This window comes from Lutra lutra, chromosome 8, assembly GCF_902655055.1.
Source record: "Lutra lutra chromosome 8, mLutLut1.2, whole genome shotgun sequence".
Lineage (NCBI taxonomy): Eukaryota > Metazoa > Chordata > Mammalia > Carnivora > Mustelidae > Lutra > Lutra lutra.
In genome coordinates this window covers 81627285-81649104 of record NC_062285.1, presented here as the reverse complement: position 1 = coordinate 81649104, position 21820 = coordinate 81627285, and the positions used below count along the sequence as shown (strand labels likewise).

Sequence of the window (21820 nt, the reverse complement as noted above, 5' to 3'; positions counted from 1 at the left end):
CAAAAAGAAGGGGGAAAAAGTAATTCCCATTCTCCCTTCTCACCCTCCTTTCCTCTCACCCTCCCTTCCTCTCCAGCTCGCTTGCCTTCCCTCCCTCCTTGCGGCTGCCGCTAGCCTCTCCGACCGTGCCTCTTTCCGACGGGACTTAGCAACTTCTCGGTGATTTCTCAGCCCAATTTCCATTTTGTTTCCACCCTTTGCCATGAGCTGGAGTGACAGACGCAGGGGAGGCTTTGCTGTCTGCTCCGGGGAATGGCGGCTGGCTTCCTGGGGCCGTGCCGGGGAGGATCGGCCGAGGAGAGAGAAAGAGTGATAGAGAAAGCGCCGCAGGAAGGAAGAGAAGGGGCACCGCTGTTGGCCGCGGCCCGGCGCGCAGCAGCGCCGCGCCAGCGGCGTCCGACATGGCCCCGAGCTCGCCCTGCGCCCGCGGCTCCTCCGGCGTCTGCAGCCCCCCGGCGCCGGGCGCGTGGGGCAAGCTTTAACATCCTGAAGTAGGCAGAGACCCCGGAGGATAGAAATCGGGGGTGGGGGTGGAGCACAATTTTTAAGAGTTTTTCCAAGAGCGAAAAGGAGGAAGTCTGATCCTTTCTGCCTGTGCTAGCTTTTAACTTGAAGGCGTCTCTTTGGAGCATCCAGCATTCTCCAGGAGTTACTGGAAAGCTGACACTCGCGGTGGCTCGGGGGCCTGGGGAGAAGGTCCGACGGGGGATTAGGCAGAAGGTGCGCGCGGGCACGTGTCGGGGTGGGGGCGTCCAAGGAACCCGGGGGATTCCGCGAAGAGGGCTCACAATGGCAGCGCTCCGCGACGCCGCGCGGGTCGGGGACCAGCCCGGCCGCGATGGGGAGCCCCGAGTCCCCGCGGCGGGCCCGGACAGTCCCGCTGGTGGCACCGGCCCCGCACGGTCGCGGGACTCCGGCCGCCGCTGGGGAGACCTGGTGCTGCGGCCGCTCGGGCGCTCCCGGAAACTTTCCTCGGCGCTGTGCGCGGGTTCCCTGTCGTTTCTGCTGGCCCTGCTGGTGAGGCTGGCGCGCGGAGAGATCAGCCGCGAGCCGCAGCGGAGGGAGGCGGCGGAGGAAGCGGCCCCGGGCGCAGAAGGGGGCGTCGTCCCGGGGCTGCGGGGAGGTGCTCCTGGGGGCGGCGCGCCGCTCAGCCTCTGGCTGCAGCCCTCAGCGCTGCTCTTCAGTCTCGTGTGTGCCTTCTTCTGGATGGGCTTGTGCCTCCTGCGCGCCGGGGTGCGCCTGCCTCTGGCCGTCGCCCTGCTGGCCGCCTGCTGCGGGGGGGAAGCGCTCGTCCAGATTGGGCTGGGCGTCGGGGAGGATCACTTACTGTCGCTGCCGGCCGCGGGGGTGGTGCTCAGCTGCTTGGCCGCCGCGACATGGCTGGTGCTGAGGCTGAGGCTGGGCGTCCTCATGATCGCCTGGACTAGCGCGGTCAGGACCGTGTCCCTCATTTCCTTAGAGAGGTTCAAGGTCGCCTGGAGACCTTACCTGGCGTACTTGGCCGGCGTGCTGGGGCTGCTCCTGGCCAGGTACGTGGAGCAAATCTTGCCGCAGTCCGCGGGGGCGGCTCCGAGGGAGCATTTCGGGTCCCAGCTCATTGCTGGGACCAAGGAAGATACCCCCGTGTTTAAGAGGAGGAGGCGGTCCAGCTCCGTGGTGTCCGCGGAGATGTCCGGGTGCAGCAGCAAGTCGCATCGTAGGACCTCCCTGCCCTGCATACCGAGGGAACAGGTAAGCCCTGGCAAGCTTCTCGAATTCGCCTCTCGGGAGGACTTGAACCGCTGGGGGTTCGCCACAAAGTGGAGGGAATCCGAGTGCTGGGAACTGAAGGGAAGGTAGTCTAAAAAAGTGGTGTAACTTCAGACTCAGTAGTAAATGAGAGACTTACTCTCCCCATCTCCCACAGTATTTTCTAATCTGAACAACAGGAGCAATAATAACAAAACTAGAGGGCATTTGCAGGGTCTTCCACACCTGGGACCACTTTTTAGATCTGCTACACCTGGCGTAGGACCTTCCCTACGCTTGGGTCCCCTCCTAGTCTTCTTTAGCAGAAATCCTCCAGTTTAGATTTTTTTTTTTTTTTAAGCAGTGGGTGATGTTCCAACACGTGGATTTTACTCCATTTCTTTAATACTTTTGATAAAGTTTCTTCTAAAGTGACAAGTCAGCGTTCATGGAAATCAGTAAAAAGATTCGGAAGTAAAAGGAAGGAGTGTTTGCAGGTGAGGGCTTGATACACACTTTCTGGAAGAGGCTGCGTTTGGTGGTGCCCAGTTTGTTTTGGGGGACATAGGTTATTACATGCTAATGTGTCCTGTATCCTGATAATCAGCTTCTATTTGGGGAACAATATGTCTGAACTGCAGAATTTGTCAAAGTCTTGAACTGCACTGTTGGTGTCAGCTAAAAAAAAAAAAAATTCTTTTGAGTATATAAGTGAATGTTGAGAAATTTAGTGGATTTCTACAGATTACACAGGAAATATTAATTCAGGAGAATAATTCCAACATTGCTGGTGCTGTAAATCTCTCAGAAAGGAAGGAGAGGAGGAATCTAGGATTATGAGTGAAGTTGTCCTAGAAAAAAGTTTAATGAATTTGGGGGATGAATCTCCTTATTATCAGTAAGCGTTTTAAGGCTGTGGAATATAGTTGCTATAAAGGGCATATATAAAGAACAAATCCCAATTTTAAATACAAATTGTTTCTGAAAAGGTGTACTTAAGTGTCTGCTTCTCTACTCTAAACAGATGTGACACTTGCGGGTGGGGGTTGTAGAGAGCTGATTATGTTCAGCAAGTGGAAATTTACACTTTTCCCACTTAAACTTATGCCTACCTGTGGCCCTATTATGACAACTTTAGTGAGTGGGAGAATGTCCTAAGATGTAGTAAGCTTTTTTTTTTTTTTTCTAATAGGTTATTCTGTGGAGAATCCTTTAGCTAGCAGTCACCATATGGTGTGTTGGTTAGTTTGTTTTTGAAATGGAGTTGATTACACAGAATGTAGTTGTTTGACATTATTTAGCAGAATAAATGACAGCATCATGGTCTCTGTGTTTGTTTTAAAACTAATGTACTTATTTAGCTTTTTGTTTAGATAAAGCAAATATTTCTTGGGTATAAGCTTACTCTAAGTGAAGTTAAAAACAGGACACTGACTTAGTTTTGTTAGAAGTTTGGAAATCACCAGAATAAAGATATCTATTGAAGGGTAAACTGATAAGGGGGAAAACACAGTTTAACTTCTTTTCAAAGTGTCAGGAGAGAATGTCTTTTTAAATGAAAACATTGCTAGTTTAATTATGTTTAGACAACTTTTCTTTAACTTAAAGAGGAATGTGACGTGATCACTGCAGAATTGAACCATAATTTGTAAGGCAAATCTGTGATTTAATCATAAATAACTTCAAATTAATGTCATTTAGCCTCTTAAATTTCTGAAATACCATGTAACATTTAGAAGTTAAGTTAAAGGTGGATTTAAGATAAGGTGATTTAGGTGAGTTAACCAGCAGTGTTAATTAATCTGCAGATTTTTATTGGTTTTCTCTGGTTTGGATTGATAAATGGAGAATTCAGATAATCTGCATATTTATAAGAAAATAACTGAGCATTGCATTTTTAAATGTTTTGCTGATTAATGCTGTTGAAACTGACAGTTGTAATCTATTTTGGTCATTTTCTTTGGTCACTTTTTTTTAAAGGCTGTGATTATAAAGAATGTTCTAAAGTGAGAGACTGTATCTCTTATGGTTGATGGAAAAACAAGGTTGCATTTAGCAGAAATTTAGATCCTTGAAGTTTTAATGAGGGCCCTGGTTAGTGTGTGTGTGTGTGTGTGTGTGTTACTCAATACCGGTTTTTTATATGTGGCCCATTAAAATTGTTGCTGAGTGTACTTGCATGGGGGGTGGGTGGGAAGTAACTTGGAATAGTCTCTTGTAAGATAGGGCAATGTCTCATACGTTAGCCTAACTGTGTGAACAGTTCAGGAGCTATATAGTAAATGTCTTATCTGTTTTATCATAAGGAAGCAAACTTCTGGTTAAGAGTGCAAAGTATACACTGTCATCTGCAGACTTTATGAAGTCAAGAATCAAAATACTTATAAAACACATCTATAACCCTGCCCTGAATGCTACCTGATTAGGAGTTCTTTTATGAAAGAATGACTACTTTCAATTCAAGACAATACTCAGGCAACAAGCAAATTTTAAATAGAGGTGTAAGGACATAAAGCACAGAAAGTCTGGGAAAGGCCCCTTGAGAACTTATTTGGACCTTGCTCATTGTGAGGTTTAAAGGTGAGAGAATTTCAGCCTTTTCTTCTCTGTGTGAACAGTAGTGGCCACTTATGAACTACCTCTCTTCAATGACTCCATTCTAAAAGGTTAAGGAGAATAGGTGATAAAATTCTCATGAGAGAAAGCAGCTGACAGAGATATTTGCCTCCCTTTTCGCCTTCCTTCCTAAACCACAGTTAAGTCTCTGGATTGGATATTGCATATGAAATGAATTTTGCAGTGTGGATGGCAAGGATGGCTTTCAGCAAAGAAATGAGAAATAGGTCTAGTCTTCAGTCACAGAATTCATCTGATGCTGGGTCTGTCTGTGAATATAAGTGAACGTATCTTCACTCTTAGGAAAGAAAAGTTTGTAGCATTTGTAGGCTTTTAGTTGAGTAGTACCGGTCCAATATTCTCAAGACTCAGGCTGATTTTGTAGATCAGTGTGTCAAACTGTACTTTTTTGGTTGGCAGACTTGTCCATTACTGTACCATCTAAACACTGCACTATACAGAGCTATTTAGAGTTTCTTGAATTATTAGATAGTTTGTATGACTAATAGATACATTATTTTTTAAATCGATATTTTAATTACGTGGTTTTTACCATTTGGATATCGTATTTGAAGGGATGTCTCTATTCTCTTTGTACATCGAAGAGTGCGATTGGCTCGTTATTCCTCACTAATTACTGTGAACCACCTTGCACATTCGTCTTTGAAACATTCCAAACCAATGCCATTTTACTTTAATTACATGCTAAGAATTTAATAGTTTTGTCTATGGTTTCACATGAAGTAAACACAAGGTATAGGTCTCCATTAATGTGTTTGTTGCACTTCATGACAAAATTCTTTGTGACGGACACAATATCTGTCAGAACTATATTGCTATATACTTTTTCTTGTGTAATTAAAAATCAAAATGTTTTCCATGAGTATTTCCCTAATGCTTTTAATTAAACATCTTTAGCAACAATAGGTTTTTGTAGGAATGTAAAGGAGTCCGATGGTTGGTTATCAAAAATAGAATCAAATTTTTCATCATTGATGTAAGAAAGATACTTTCAAATGAGAAAACAACACTAAAACAAAAATATGAGAAATAGAAATGCCTTTTGATGGTAGACAAATGACAGGCCTTGTTACATCCTCTATCTGAATAACTATAACTTATATTTATACCATGGATATAAAATACAGAAGTATTTCTTTTGAAAATAATCTGTTGTCCTTTAAGTTCCTAAATACATTTCAGTAAAACCTACTGTATTTCTCAAGTTGAATACTTGTTTTGAATTGTTTCAAAAACAATTACAGATTTTTAATTCTATCACATTTCAGTAGTATAACTCCGTTTAGGGTGATACAAAGGATAATATTGATTATATATGACTGGCTGACAGAATTAAAATGAATTAATGTCAACTTCTGAAAACACTAAAAAGAAAAATTTTTCTTATCCCTTGGGAATGGTAAGGGAAAATAATTTTTTTGTGTGTGGGGGGACAAAATTGTGATTTTTTTACTTTGTATATACAGATATTTAAAGCATACTGAAAAACTGTTTTAACTGACAGAAATAGTCAGTGAATCTATATAAATTTACAGAGGTTGGAAGGAGTCAAACAGTAATTTTACTCTTTCTGTATTGAGTCTAAAGTGTAAAAAGTTAAAACTGTAGAACTGAAAGAAATGCTGTGTATGCTGGGCTGTCATGTTAATTAAATAAACAACCAGAACAGTGACTCTGTGTATGAAATACATTTTGAAAATCCTGGGCAGGGGGTGCGGGCAGCCTAGGGTGAGTGACACTGGCATGAAAAAGCATTCATTGTATCTGTGGTCACATTTGTGTGAATTTGTTGTATTCTATTAGGAAATAAAACTCTTGAGAAGAATAATCTTTGCAGGACTCTGGTTGAATAAAGGCTTTGCCAAATTTAATTTCACTTCTCACTTAAATAGGATGGAGGCGGGATGTTTATGAACCTCCGAGTTAGAAATACTTCTGTATATTATAAGATTTCAGTTAATAGGGTTGGTGCCAATAACATCCCCATGGAGTCTGCATGGACTTCATCGAAAGCTTGTATTACACAATCTGTTGAAAGAATGAGTTTATCTTGGATTTAGGGCAGGGGTTGTATTTTTCAGGAAATATTGCTGTTGTGAGGTGTAATCTCATGGATGTATAGAGGGTGATCAATGCAACTGTTGTAACATGTGGTATCCTAAGAGATTTTGACATGTGGACGCAGGGACTTTGCATAGCGCAAGTTTCTTTGGCTTCTTGAAATGATGCATAACCCTACCTGTTTGTGGTGAATTGTTTCTTTAGCTGGCCTTCTGTCTTCTATCCCAACAGAGTCTTCTTCCTCCTCTTTCTCTTCTGTGTGATATTTTAAGCTGCATCCTCTAAAAAGCCCTCAAGGTACATGAGATTGACAACTCAATTTATGTTTGCTTTCTACATTCGTGTTTTAATGAAGCTCTATTAAGGAGTTCAGAATGAACCTCAGAAGGTTCAGACATGTCCATATTCTTATACCTAAAGATGTGCTCTGTTAATATTCAAATGAACGTTATCTCCTTGACGTGGGAATTTAAATTCTTTTAGTAATTACTTATATATACTTTTACTATTGGTAGTATTTTTTTAAAGGAGCCCCCCCTCCCCGCCCAAATGTTCCTAGGGAGTTGTCTTAACTTGAATCTGGGAATATATTTTTGCTGTTGTCAACATAAAATACATAGCTTTGCTCTCTGGAAGAACAATATCTTGAAGATGTGTATAACTTGTAGTTCAGAGAAAGATCTATTGGATAATAATTGTCAAAAATATTAGTTGGCTGTATGTGTTCACCATTAAAGTATACTACTGTCTTCTTAAAATGATGGTACCCTTAACTAATGTTATCCATAAAGGTCTTTGGTCAGTGAAACTATTAAAAGTCATATGGACACATTTTATCTATGTATTAGGCCTCATGGTAAAAATGATACAGATAGAAGATAGCTCTCACCTCTCCAGAGCTTGAAGCTAGTTAGTGTGTTGAGAGGTCAGCATGAGGAAAGGGGAAATCAGTAAAATAGCTTAAATGGCCTCTAAGATAATAGTTGAAGGAATGCGTATGAGAGCTTAGAGTGGGTTTTAAATCTAGATCCAGAACATTCATTTCTTCATCTATTCATTTTTCTGGGGTAAAAGTCTTTAGTTTCATAGATTATAATAACTTCCTCAACACATACTAGTTAAAATAAATGTTTTTAGGTTTTGAGCCACTTTACATTTTGGTGACAGAATTTCTTATTTGAAATGGAAATAAAGGTTAATATACCTTTATAGTACTTCTGAAATACAGGTAAAATAAGTTGCAGGAGTGAGGAAGTTATATACTTCAATATAATAGTACAATGATTGTTTTCAGATCCTGAGGTAGTTTCTGGCTTCAAGTAATTGGTAGCAGTGAGATCTCAGAATGTTCAATTCTGTGCAGGCTGTAGTTAAGAGACTAAAATTAGTCTGATTTTAGAGAGAAGGAAACTGAGGGAGACTCACCAAAATGTATGTAGCCGGCCTGAGGCAAAATGTTGGCTTTTATCCATTTTTCTCTTGGACCTGAATATGCTGCTGGGGAAGCAGAGTAGGAAAGGAGTCAGGCTGGTGATTTTAAGCCTGAGAATCTTTTGTGGTTTTACACATGAAACTGACTCTAAATTCTCATTCAGAATTAGAAAACTGAGTAAAACCTGTTGAATGGACAGATAACGCAAAACTCTTCTGAGCCCTTACAATGAATATTCTGGTTATCAAATAGGCAGGCAGGCAGCCTCTGGAATGTATCATTTAGGACTTTGTCCCATAAATGAATATCAATTGCATTGCAAAGTCTAACTTTGTGGAGTCTTTATCTCATTAAAGAAGAGTGTGCTTTGGTGGCTTGACTATTGATTTTTGTTTCCGTTTTAGCTTTTTAATCTTTTTCAAAATGTTCAGGCTTTCAAAATTCAAGGCAAAAAGTAATCTGCACATCAGTAAAGCATTTCTTTGTTAGCAAAAACAGCTGGTGGTTTTTGTTCACCTAAGTTATTTTGCATGGTTTCCTCAGGAATCCATTAAAATGTGAGTAAATAGGATGTAATATTACAGGAGGTCATGAAGAACATTACCTTTTATAAGGTGGGAAGCTAGCTGGGAAAACTCACAAACTAAACAACTTCTACCTGTTTGATTTGATTAGAGCTGTCATTTATTATCGAGGAATCAGAATGACCATTAAAGATTTTTAAGCATAGCTGACCTGCTTAGATAGTAATAAAATTAGTTAAATGCATTCATGTTCTTCCAACCTGAGATAGTAATAAAGTTACTTGAATGTACTTCTGTTTTTTATCTTAAAGTTTCATCCTGTGAATAGTTTTAAAGAGTACATTATGTCTATTGGTGTGTGGGTGTCCACGTGTGCACATGTGTGGGAGCCTGTGTATGTGAGATTTTTTTCCTCTGCCAGGAAATTGCTTTGGTTGTATCAGTTTAGTGGAGAAACAGTGTCACCCAGTGGCTTTGATGAAAACAGGCCTGTAAACATTATAGATAAGCACTACCCAATAGAAATCTAACATGAGCCCCGTACTTAATTTTCCATTTTCTAATAGCCACATAGAAGAATAAAAAGAAACAGGTGAAATCCCCGATAGTTATATTTAAAGTAATCCATGATGGCATAAGAACATAAAGTCAATATAAAAAGAAAGCAAGGCATTTTGCCTGCTGTTTTTTTGTTATAAATTGAAATATTTGGTGTATGTTTTACACTCGCAGCCCTTCTCAATTTGATGTAGCCACATTTCAAGTACTCTGTTAAAACCTGTGACTAATGGCCACCTCTTTGGACAGCACAGCTATTATTTTTAAAGAGATGAAACACTTTAATATTAATGTCAGCTCTTTAATTATAATGGCAAACCCATGTAGATTTAAGGATGGCACTTGATATACAATTGTTCAAATTTATATGTGACCATTGGTAACTCTTTTGTGTACCACTAACTACTACGCTAATAGTTGGCAAGTCTGTTTTACCCCTTTTCTTCATTTCATGTTATTGCACATATTTAAAAATATTATTTTAATTGGAAGGGTGGTTTCACAGACTTCATGAGTAAGGAACCTTTACGTTAACCTGATTTATAACATAGTATCAAGATAGCCACTTAATTTTGATTTTGCTGTTCAGAGTTTGGTAATAGGGATTGTGTATGTGTACGGTGTGAACATGTGATTAGTCACGTTCCTGGTGATTAGTGTATAATTGGGTTATCTAATGTCTCTTTAGAAACGAGAGTGTTTATGTTTATAGTGCCGGTCATTATCTTGGTAACTTAGGAAACTCAAGTGACAGACCTGCCTGGAGTTTTAATGGATGAAAAGTGTAACAGTGTCTGGAAAGGGCTGATGACTTCTCACCAGGGCGTATGTAAGCACCACTTTCATGGAGTATACAAAATGGGATGAAAACAGTTCCATTTCTGTGTATAGAAAGGGTTGGGGATTTTGGTAGTATGAATTTCGAGACTAGGAATTGAGAGGAGTTGGCTTTGGAGTTCTGTGTGATGTCAAACTGCATGGTGAACTCCGAAAAAGACAGTTTTTGAAAAAGACAGTGATTTTTGAATGTCACCTTTCTTCTTTTTCCTCTCCCCTCACTCCGTAAGTTCATTAACTCTAGGCATTGTTCCACTATTACATTGAGAATTAATGAGGAAATTATCTTTTCTATGTTCCTTTATATATACTTAAATACATATAAGGGTTTTTTAAAAAGAGAATGCATTTATTTAATGTATAATGGTTTATATCTGTGTGTGATGTTTGTGGTGACCTTTGCTTTATAAATTCCCCCATCTTTTTAAAAAATTTGTTTTAAAGATTTTATTTATTTATTTATTTGACAGACAGAGATCACAAGTAGGCAGAGAGGCAGGCCCAGAGAGAGAGGGAAGCAGGCTCCCTGCCGAGCAGAGAGCCTGATGCAGGACTCTGATCCTAGAACTCTGATCCTAGGACTCTGGGATCATGACCTGAGCCGAAGGCAGAGGCTTTAACCCACTGAGTCAACCAGGTGCCCCAGATTCCCCCATCTTTAAAAGCCCATTATTTATCTTTGCATTCCAGAATAAAATAATGAGATACATAGATTTTTCACATATTGCTTAGGAAATCTAAGAAAGAACCGAAGACAGTAGAATCATGATATACAAAGAAGCACATTTAGCTACAATAAAATAATGTGGACTCAGGCTCACTCCTGGTGAAGTTGGCTAAATTTAGCCTTCTTGAAGTAGCTAGCAGGAGAATAAATGCCATAATAATCATAACTGTTACTTGAAAGAGTTTGTATTTGAATGTAACTAGTCATTTGCCCGGCTAATTTCGAAATTGCTTTAAATTAACGTAGAAGTTGGTCTTGTCAATTTTTTTTTTTTTTTTGGCCAGTACTCTTTTCTGTCAGTGTGTGTATATATGTGTGTTTGTATGTATATATATATAATTTTTCAAAGAAATACCTTTTATTTCATGTGTTTTTAACCTAGCAGATTCTTCTCCCTCAAAGTGTGTTGAAAATTTACAGAATGCCTTTCGATCCCATACCCCACTGTACCTTGTCAGAATATTGAACTAATTTTGTGCAAGAAGCTTGTGGTTTTGATTTAATAGGATTTTAATAAAAATTTTCCATCTTCTGAAGTAAGTTTAAATAACTGAATATTTATGATATGTCTGTGGCAAGTGTTTCCCCCTCTCCAGGTATAATCCACTTAAATCAACCTAATGGAAGTTTGAAGTCATTAGAAATATTATTTGCAGGGGGGTGGGGAAGTGATGCTTCATTTTGTGGCCGCTCATGTGGAGTCAGCATTGTTAGGACATTGTTCAACTAGCCTGAATGCAAATACAAGAAATATGTCTTATTTTTAAACTAAGTGTTGCATATGATCAAGTTAACAGGTCCACGTAGGACATGCTTCTCAAGGAGGCAGTGGGATTTAAAGCATCCTCTTGTTGGGAGGTCTGTGTTTTGGGGTCCTGACCCTGCAGTAGTCTCTCGGGAAGTTTGGAAATCAAGAATCTGTTGAGTTGCCGAGGCTGCCTTCAAAATGTGCTTTCTAGGCTGAGGAACTAAAGTCCGATCTTAATCACGACAGTTTTCATTATAAAAGAATCACACTTTTAAGCCTTCTCTTCTCAGCCATAAAAGACTCCCTTTCGAAAATTCTGGCCCAGTGCCTTGCTCATTGTGGGTGCTGGCTGGCAGGTTAAATGGATGGCAGAGAAATAAATGACTTTAAATCTGAAATACTTATCTCCCTAATCTGCTGAGATGGAGCTGGTGATTAAACTGGTTTAAGTGAATTTTTATGGAGAGAAGAAAAGAAAGAGTTCATCAGCTAGTCTCTGAACTTAGATTTTTTTTTTAATGTATTTGTATTTTCATTCCTCTAAAAAATATTCTCTTGCATGTGTCAGATAAGGGGCTGAATTTGCCTGTGCACTTACTGGGAGGAAATCCCACTTTCAGCATGAGTCCTAGATATTTATTTTTAGCTCATTCCTAACTGAAAATAACCAAAGCTACCACCAAGATCATTGCAGTGTAAAGTTTAAAATGAGCTTTGAAATTAGGTGCATTTTTTAGAAAAATAACAATTGAAGTCTCTTTCATGTTCACCCTACAAAGTAATTGAGAAAAAAATCAATGTTGACTTTCTTTGTTCCCATCACTTTCTGCCCAGGTGTTCTTCTGCCTCCCTTTTACACTAGTAGTGGGTATTTTGTTAGAGTGTCCTATCAAATAGCCGTATATACTGAAATGGCTAACGTAAAGTAAATCTATCTCTATTTTGTCTTTTAATTGTGCTCCATTACAAAATCTGTTTTGAGCCCGTTGCTTCCAGATGTGGCTTTATGAAGTAAGCTTATTTAAAATATCACCCAACTGCAGTGCTCGTCCACTTGTGCTAAAGAATCTAGAAGTTTGGTAGCATAATTTTGGAGTCCAGATGAACTGAAAAATCTGCACAAGGGTCTTATGGAAATGATAAGTTTTCAATTATTCAGTCAATTGTTTGATAGAAATTGACTTGCTAAAATAGAAAGTTTTTTTAAGATTTTATTGATTTATTCAACAGAGAGAGAGAGATCACAAGTAGGCAGAGAAGCAGGCAGAGAGAGAGGGGGAAGCAGGCTCCCCGCTGTGCAGAGAGCCCGATGTGGGGCTCGATCCCAGGACCCTGAGATCATGACCTGAGCCGAAGGCAGAGGCTCAACCCACTGAGCCACCCAGGCGCCCCTAAAATAGAAAGTTTTAAGACAAATAAGAATATTTTGTTGCTGTAGTTTTAATGCTTACTATAGAGATATTGTTAAAGCCTTTCACTAAAAAAAAAAAGAAGCCTCTCTTTTGACTAAGGTAGGCAGGTTATCATGCCTTTAGATAAACTAGAAGTGCAGGGTTTAGGGGAAAAAAGTTATTACCAACTCTATTTTACAGAGGCAAGTTTCTTTTACTCTGTGGGTGTCCAATGGTCTCATAGTAGGTTTTTTTTTTAAAGTTTCTGTTACTAAAAACTATCAGAGTTTGAGATTTCTTTGAGTATGTTATTTTTTAAAAATCTGAACATTTCCATTTGAAAAACAGATGACAAACTAAGAATTTAGTTATAAATTCATATTTTGAAATAATCAAAATATATTTTTGTAAACAAGACATTTTAAATTTGACATATTAATAAAAAATTTAGAAACAAGTCTTTTGACTATATTTTCATTTTGGAACAGGAAGCTAGCTGTGTATGTCTGTACCAATTTGAAGAGTGTCTGTTTATACTCTTAATGATTTGTTTTTGCTGTAATTGGAATTGTTTTTGTCAGATAAACAGGGCCTAAATTATAGCACAGTTTTGAAGGCAGTAGCCTCATTTTGTCTGTTTCTCTTTATTTATTTTTTACTTTAATAATCGGATCAGTTTTTAACCCCTTTGGAGAATGACAGCTAGAGCTTTTAAATGTTTTCAGTGGAACTTCTGTAAGGAATTAAGTAGTCCTAAATGAAAAGTGTGAGAATTTGGTTGGAAATGTTGGGTACAGATATAAATGAACACCGATTAAGTAAGTTATCTAAAAAAAGTGCCACTCAGAAGTGGCACTGAATGAGTACAGTGACTGAGTGGAAGAAATTAAGGCTAGCATTTGCTTGAGCAGAAAGAAGTTTGGATCAAAATCAAAACAATAATTCTTCAGCTAAAAAAGATATTATTGTCTTCTGGGGAAATAACACCGGTGTACTGAAAATCTAGAACTTCTCGTGCATTGGAAAGAGGAGAAGACCCCAAGAGAGTCACTCCTGGACACTGGGCAGGCAGTCCAGCCATGCATTGGGTTGGAATCTGTCTTTAGACCAAAAGCACTTAGATTATTTTTCAGAAGCCCTAATGCTGTTCATGAACTTTCCTGACATTATTACCTTTTGAAACATCTCTTTTCTTCTTCAGTGCATTTATCTCTGTGACTTACAAATGTACCCTTATGGCAATCTTGTGTGAATTTTTACCTCTTACGTGACCAGATTGATTAAAAAGGTCAGCAAACAAGTGTATTTTATTGAACATCCAGGCCTCTCTTTATTTCACATTGATAATTTGTCACATTCTAGATATCTTAAGCCTAGATTCTTAGCTTCTCTTTCTCTGGTGTTACTTAATTTTATATAGTTATAATGCCATGTTAATGATTATTTTATGAATTCCAACCTTCCATGTTTCTGATTCATAGATTTTTAGGGTTCCTTCAGATGCCTTAAAAATCTGTGAAGAGATGGCCTGACCTCCCCATCATCTGGTACTTTCTAAATCTAGCTGCATGTTATAGTTCTCAAATTTCATGTGAATAAAAATTAGCTGAGAAGCCTAATAAAATGATAATTCCTAGGTCCCATGGTCAGATACTCTGATTTAGTTATGTATAGAGCGGGGTCCAGAAACCTAAGGTTTTAAGGTGCACTCTAGTTACCTCAGTGGAGAGACATGGGACTATAAATTTATGTCTCCTAAAACTAGACAAAGTCCTGCCTTTTGCAGTCTGAGTAAACAGATAGTTAAAAAGTGATTGATTTAGCATTGTGGGAAAACCTTTGTCTATACATACACGCAGATTATAGTTCATGAACCCATGACATTCGTAAAACTTTCATTTTGATTTCCCCATTGAGGAAACCCAGAGGAATTATTTGACCACTCTACATATCAATTTATTCTTCTATAAGATAGGAATAACAAATTTTCTGCCTGTTTCATGTGGCTGTTATAAAGCTGAAATAAAAATCAGTTGCTGTAAAAATGTTAGGTAGAAAGAGTATATGCACGAAGACAAGTCAAGGCTTTGTAGTGTGTACAAGTTTCTTCAACTTTCTGAACTTTAATAATCCTATCATATGATGGGAATAATACAGCCTATTTTTTAAGGTATGAAGATAAAATTAGTGGAAATAATGGACATTGGTTCTTGTCTGATATACCTCCCAACTGAACAAGATCGGTGTCTGACTACCTATTAGGACCGTGTCATTGAAGGTTGTGGGCTTATATCAGGAAATATAAATTTACATTTGATTAAAAAAACAGATTTGTAAGTCTTACGAAACATGGAGGTTTTTTGGAAGTTAATTAAATATTAGACTTATATCATGATCACAGCCACCAACAAATGAAGAGCTTGCGGAGCTAGCCATATTAACAGCGGAAAGAGGAAAATCTGACAAAGATGGTGACAGGTGCTTCCAAAGAACATGATTTGAATGAAAAAGGATGAAGGGAGATATTTAGGAAAATTGGTCTTTTTGATCATGTTGGCAAAAATGGCTGATGATGCTGTTGAGTGTCAAACTTGGGATCACGTGTCTTATAATTGCATCCGAAACTTGTCCACTAGCTGCTGTCTTAACCTGTATTTTGTTATGAAAAACAGATTTCTCAGAATTTATTGCTTCATTTTTTCATGGTAGAATTCCAGTCATACCTTTCCTTTTTCCCATAACTTACCAAGGGTACTATTATTCTCAACAGGGACTTCCTGCCTATAATCTCTGCAAAGTAGCTAGGACAGTGCAGGCTCAGCAATGGCCTTGGTGGAAGGTACCGGTTGTTTACTTTATCACACGAAAATAATTCTCTAGATGCTGTCTCTTTTTACCAGCTCCCACAGGACTCAACTCTAGGCCTCAATACTCAGACCACTTTTCCAGATTTTCCCACATATTGAATGATCTCTCAATCTAGTCTGAGATGTTTATTTTGGTTTGACCTTGGTAAGAGCAAGGGTCCCACATCATCTTACTGTACCATCATTGGCTTCAATTCAGAAATTCCTTGTGTTGGTAGTCATCTCTTCCCCCCAACTTGGTCACTGAACATTCTCTGGTTTTCTCATCCATGGTGGAGGAGGAGATGTCAGAGAGGAGATGGGAGAGGGCCAGTGGATCAGTAGACCACGGGGAGTCCTTACAAAGCTGTTGGTCCAAGCAGAGTGGGAAGTCAATGAAAGGCTTTCAGTAGAGAAAAGATGTAATCAGATCTATGATGAATAGGATCTCTCAGGCTTTGTGTGTTGAGTGTGAAGAGGTTTTAGGATGGAAGAAGGGAGAAGGCTATTGCAATAATCCAGGTAGGACTGGGAATTAGACCAACAGGTAGTGTTAGTGGGAAATGTATATTGAAGGCAATACCACCAAGATTGGTATTGACTGGCTGAACTTCTCTTTGAGGGTAGGAAGAGAGTTCCTTTAATGTTTTTCTCTTGTATTCAACAGCATAATATTAAGGGAGTATTTATCTATCTAGCTATCTATTTATCTTCATTTCTCTTTAAAAAATCTGATTGGTTCAATTTTTTTCCTTTCCCAGTTTACGTTCTGTCCTTGCTTTTCAGAGGATGTACAAATCATAAATCCAACATTAAGGAAAACTGTCAGATTTCCTTACATTGAAACAAATTCCAATCAAGTATCTTGATCTCTTCAAAAGTTATTAGTTGGTTAGGGTGTTATAACATTCAGTATGATAAAGGTCGGTTTTGAAATTTTACTCTTCTATAAATGTCTTTTTATTGTAAAATAAATTTTTAATAATGCATCCTTCTCATGCTCTCTCTCCTAAACAGCTGTGTTTGTGGATGCTTTAACATCTTAACCTCTAACAGAACAAAAACATTGGACTGTTTAAAGAAAATTCAAGTCTTTCTCTTCTTATTAGTCTTTGGATAGTGTGGTAGATCCCATTTTATCTAAAGGCATGTTGCCAATTCATCCCACACCTTCCTATAGAGGAAATACTTCTATTTTGTTGTCATATTAACTCAGACTATTTGTCAACCTCCAGAGCACTTCAGTGATAGGTGCTATATAAATATTTAAGTTATGATCGCCTGATTGTCCTGCAACTTTTCAGAGTTTGCTGACTCTACACTGTGATTGATATCTGATTATGAAATATTTTACATACTGCTTGGGAGCAATAAAAGATGGGATGTAAAATAACATGTGAAATGGAGAGTTTTAATCACATGGAAAAATATTTTGATGAGTAGAGAGGGAAACTGGGAAACAAATCTGAGGGTATGGCACGCTATCCCTTGTACCAACAAAATGCATAACAGAAAGGATGGGTGTCAAAGTAGTTATTGTTGTTTGCATGAGGGTATCATGGGTGATTTTTATTTATTTTTCTGTTTTCTGTATTTTTTTAAGTTTTTAACCCTGAACACATATGTAGTCATTTGACATCGTTCCTCTCCATGTGATCACAGACCATTTTGGGGGCCACTTGCCTATTAGTTGTTGGACTTATAGGCAGGAAAATAACAACTCCAAATGCTTTATTGAGTGGTCATGTGGCCTTTAATAAAACTGTGAAGTGCAGCTTTACATTCCTGATTCTTGACCCAGATGGCTGAAGAAACTGAAGTTTTCATAGAAGACTGGATGTTCAGCTGGTCTGTGGTCCCCCACAGTGGGTCCCTGAAGCCCTAGATTGACATATACACAATTTTTGTAACTTGGCCTGGAAGTATAGTTTTCTGGAAAAATATACATGTGCCCTGAAATATGTGTATATATTTGGAAATGGGCTTCATTTTTTACAAAGGCCTATTTTAGGGTAAAAGGTGGCAAGAAAACTAATTCTGTATATGTTGAGATGAACATGAAAACAAATCATGTTCTACTAAGGAGGAAAAATTCTTTGTAAAACATACATAAGGATGGGGCGCCTGGGTGGCTCAGTGGGTTAAGGCCTCTGCCTTCGGCTCAGGTCATGATCCCAGGGTCCTGGGATCGAGCCCCGCATCGGGCTCTCTGCTCAGCAGGGAGCCTGCTTCCTCCTCTCTCTCTGCCTGCCTCTCTGCCTACTTGTGATCTCTGTCTGTCAAATAAATAAATAAAATCTTAAAAAAAAAAAACAACATACATAAGGACAGTACTGAGCCTACTTCATTATCAGGCCAGTACAGTTGCAAATAAAAATCAACTTCATAATGATTGTTTTTCAAAGTAATGAACCTTAAAAAAAAAGTTTGCCTGAAAGAATTACATGTACCAAAGTGTTTATTAAATACACAGTATAATTTTCCTGGTAGTTTATGTATAGTCTATAAATATAAGCCTTTTTATTTTATAATACTTAAAAATTGTATCCATCACTTGTATGCAGAAATGTTTTGTTGTTTTTTTTTTAAAGATTTTATTTATTTGACAGAGAGAGAGATCACAAGTAGTCAGAGAGGCAGGCAGGGAGAGAGGAGGAAGCAGGCTCCCCGCAGAGCAGAGAGCCCGATGCGGGGCTCGATCCCAGGACCCTAAGATCATGACCTGAGCCGAAAGCAGAGGCTTTAACCCACTGAGCCACCCAGGCACCCCCAGAAATGTTTTTATACTTTGCTTTTTCTGCCTCTGAGTTACACTGTGTATAATATTGATTAATTTCAATTTTGCTTATCGGGATTTTGTTGACTATTCTTTGCATTTCCTGCATACGACAAGGGAACTTTATATATTTTCATTTGTTATTATTTCCTTAAATAAATGAAGAAAGGGGAAAAAGTAGTGTGTATGTAATATTTTAAAAATGACTTCCACCACTTGGATTATTACCAGGCTTTCTCATTTGAAGAACTGTAAATTTATGTGAAACTAAGCTTAGGAATATTAAACCAGTTTTATAACTACCTTAAAAAATACAGTGTGGTCTCAGACCGCTGTCCACCTCCAAAAAAAATCTGCAGAAATAAATATGATAGAGTCAGAGATGGTGTTTAAACAGAAAAATAAATAAATAAATAAGAAAAAGGGCAAAAAACCTGACTCAAGCATTCCATCTTCTTTTTAATGTTCTATCCAAAGAGAGTAAGTAGATTAGCATGAGCTGACTATATTTGAGATGGCTGAGGTAAGGTGACAGAGACTGGTAGGCATTTCTCTGTCCTGTGTGTGTGTGTGTGTGTGTGTGTGTGTTAAGGGTGGGGGAAGGGGTGTTGGTTTTGGCACTGAGGTTAGCATTTGGCTAGAATCCAGATATCAGCCTTGTGGGGCAGAGATGCCCTTTTTCTATAGAACCAGAGGTTATTCATTGCTAAGGCACACTAATAAAATTACAGCTCGTGAATCAGGATGTCAGGTTATTAATTTATATGGGAGAATTTAATTGTAAGGGAGATCAGAATACTAGTACTTACTGGTAAAGTAAGGAAGCTTCATGTTCCTTCTGGGAAAGTCACCTTTAGCCTAGTTAGTTCCTAGACTCCAACTATGGATCCCTGGCTGGTGCAGATTTTCCTTGGAAAACTTACTCTGTTCATGTTTTTTTTTTTTTTTTTAAATTTTTAAAAAAATTTTTAAAAATATTTTGGAATGTTTGAAGAGTGCCCAGAACATGCCAGAGAGGGTGGAAGTGTCAGAGAGGACCACCCTTGCCACCCCTCCCACATATAGTGAGGATACAACAGTAAGAAAGGATTGTAGTGCAAAGTGATGCATACTTTGAAATACACAAAGTCATGAGAACGTTGCACTGCCGAAAGGTCAGAGCTAAATTTAATGCTCAAATACCATCACCTTCTTAACATGGACTTCTGGTAAAATTCTGTCTTCCCTTCCTCTCTTGACTTCTCTTCTGGATTTATTTTCCACCTTTTTTAGTGTTTATAGGAATAAAAAGCTGACTGGAGTCAACTCTTGTAGAATGTAAAGAAGGTATCTAAAAAAGAAGGAAAAAGCCCAGCATATGATTACAGGAATGTCACTGCAGGGCTGTTTCACTGTATTTCCCCTGTGGACATGAAGTCCAGAGTGAAGGAGGGAGAGAAAAGGCAGCTCTTGTGAGACTGGATGCCTCACACCTGGACTGCCAGGTGTGGAGTGAGGTTGCTTTCTGGAAAAGATAGAACAGATAGCCTGCAACAACCCTCAGTTTGTTTCCTGAGATTAAGAGTCTCTTAAGATTTGTCTCCCTCTCTGGTTTCATTTTCCCCTACGATCCTCTGCCTTGGTTGCTGGAGCCCCGGGCGGGGTTGGGGGGTGGGGGAGTTGGGGATGGGGGGAAGTATGGGAGGGATGGGGTGGCTGGGTAATGGACACTGGGGAGGGTATGTGCTATGGTGTGTGCTGTGGATTGTGTAAGACTGAGGAGTCACAGACCTGTACCCCTGAAACAAATAATACATTTAATGTTCATAAAAAAAAAAAAAAAAAAAAAAACGAAAAAAAAAACAACAGATAGCCTAGCCTTTGCTGATGGAGGAGGGGTGGGATGGTGGGAAATTTCTAAGAGATAAGATAGAGAGGGATGGAGATAGGGGAATGAATAATGGAGTGTTTCAAGATTAGGCCTTCGAATAGGAACATTATTTTGTCTGCCCTGAAAGTTATTAAGTTTTTTTAACCAGAGAGTGTTGCCAATGGATGAAACACAGTTTCGATGGCAGTGGATCAGATGACAGACAAACTTATGTTTTTGGGGAGACATGTGAGAGGCTATTGTAAGAGTTATGGTTAGGGACAGTGGGGCTTATTAGAAGAGCTGTGATCGGGAAGGAGAGGCGGTTTAAGAAAAAAACAAAGGATTGGCAGGATTAGTCAGTGATTGATGGTGGAAATTGTAACAGGGTACATGAAAGATCCTTTAGTTTGTGGATCTGGGAAACTGGAAATACTGTGATGCCCTTTTTGGGGAGAAGAAGCATCGGAAGGTTGATGTGTGTTTGTTTTTACATTCAGAGCGAGGAAGGAAAAATGAGTGTGTGTGTGTGTGTGTGTGTGTGTGAGATTTGGACGTAATGGATGTAGGTTACTTTTGCAACCTCATGTGCCCTTGTTTGTTGGAAGGGGCCCCATTTCATTTGTTCACAAAAGCTATTTTAATATCTGAGTTACATTTGGTCATTGTGTTCCCTTGCCCAGTATGTACACACTTTTTAAAAAGAACCAGAAGCCTCTTGTGTCCAGTCTATAACTGCAAACACAGAAAGGTTATAGGCTTTGGTCATTGTAAGAAGTACAATGACAATCACTGTATTTAAGATTAGTTTTTATTTATTTATTTATTTTTTTAGGAACAAGTGCTTTAATAAGGCAGCAGGCCAAGGGCCTGCCAGAGCTGAGAGCCTGGAAGGAGGCATCCATGTCTCCCTGCTGTTATGACATGAAGCCTAATTTTTTCCCAAAACCTGAGAAAGTCTCGGAGGCCTGGTTAGCAATCTTGTCGATAGTTTCCTGGGTGGACTTGGCCACCTGGTCCATGGCTTTCTGCCCTGCTTCTGTGGCCTGATCCACCACTTGCTGGGCGGATGCTTCCTGGGCCGCCCCCTGCACTTGCTGCTTCAGGTCCTGCAAGCCCTTGCTGGCCATGGCTGCGGGGGGGGGGCGGGGGGGGTCTGTGCGGTCGTCTAACGTAGCGGCAGCGATGTTAAATCCTGTTCACCTTCTAAGATTAGTTTTTAAATTGGTCCTAAATCTTGCAGGGCGGACAACATTGTACTCTTGGTGTTGATTTTACCGATGAGTCAATACAGACTCATTGAGCTCAATATAGACTGTAGCTCTAGTGCAATTCTCTGAGATTCTTGGGTGATTTACGTGCTAACCCCCGATTGCACTCTAAAAGTACTTGGTCAAGCTTCTTATCCTCAAATGCCCGGTGGTGTAATTAGTTAAAAATTATCTTGCCAATTGAGATAATCTAGGCAGTCTAGAGCTGTTAACCTTGGTAAATTAGGTTGAGTTCCCACTTTGGCATTTTTCTTGTATTTTTTGTATTTCTTGGTATTTCTAAATGCTTACAATGATTTGTCTTTAGATAAATGCTTTGTCTTTGTAAATATATATTACATGTATGTAGAACATATTAGGTGACGCACTATAGGTCAAGTTTCTTAAGTGCAGGGTGACTTCTATTCTTTGTCCACTTAGTAAACTTCCTCACCT

The 21820-nt window shown here is 39.2% G+C and overlaps 2 protein-coding genes across 3 annotated transcripts in view; one reads left to right on the top strand and one right to left on the bottom strand.

Moving 5' to 3' along the window:
* Nucleotides 1–703: 703 nt before the first annotated feature.
* PDE3A (phosphodiesterase 3A) overlaps nucleotides 704–21820 on the top strand; it is a 326716-nt gene continuing 305599 nt past the window's right edge. For both annotated transcript variants that reach the window (XM_047741639.1, XM_047741638.1), the window contains exon 1: nucleotides 704–1731. In XM_047741639.1, the coding sequence (XP_047597595.1) occupies nucleotides 790–1731 (942 nt within the window). In that variant the 5' untranslated portion in view covers nucleotides 704–789. The remainder of the gene's footprint in view (nucleotides 1732–21820) is intronic.
* Nucleotides 20941–21244, bottom strand: LOC125107040 (adipogenesis regulatory factor-like). Its single transcript, XM_047741640.1, has one exon. It carries the CDS (start codon nucleotides 21242–21244, stop codon nucleotides 21032–21034), a length of 213 nt encoding a protein of 70 aa, XP_047597596.1. The 3' UTR covers nucleotides 20941–21031.

Coding starts and splice junctions, on each gene's coding strand:
- LOC125107040 (XM_047741640.1), bottom strand. CDS start 21,244: ATGGCCAGCAAGGGCTTGCAGGACCTGAAGCAGCAAGTGCAGGGGGCG.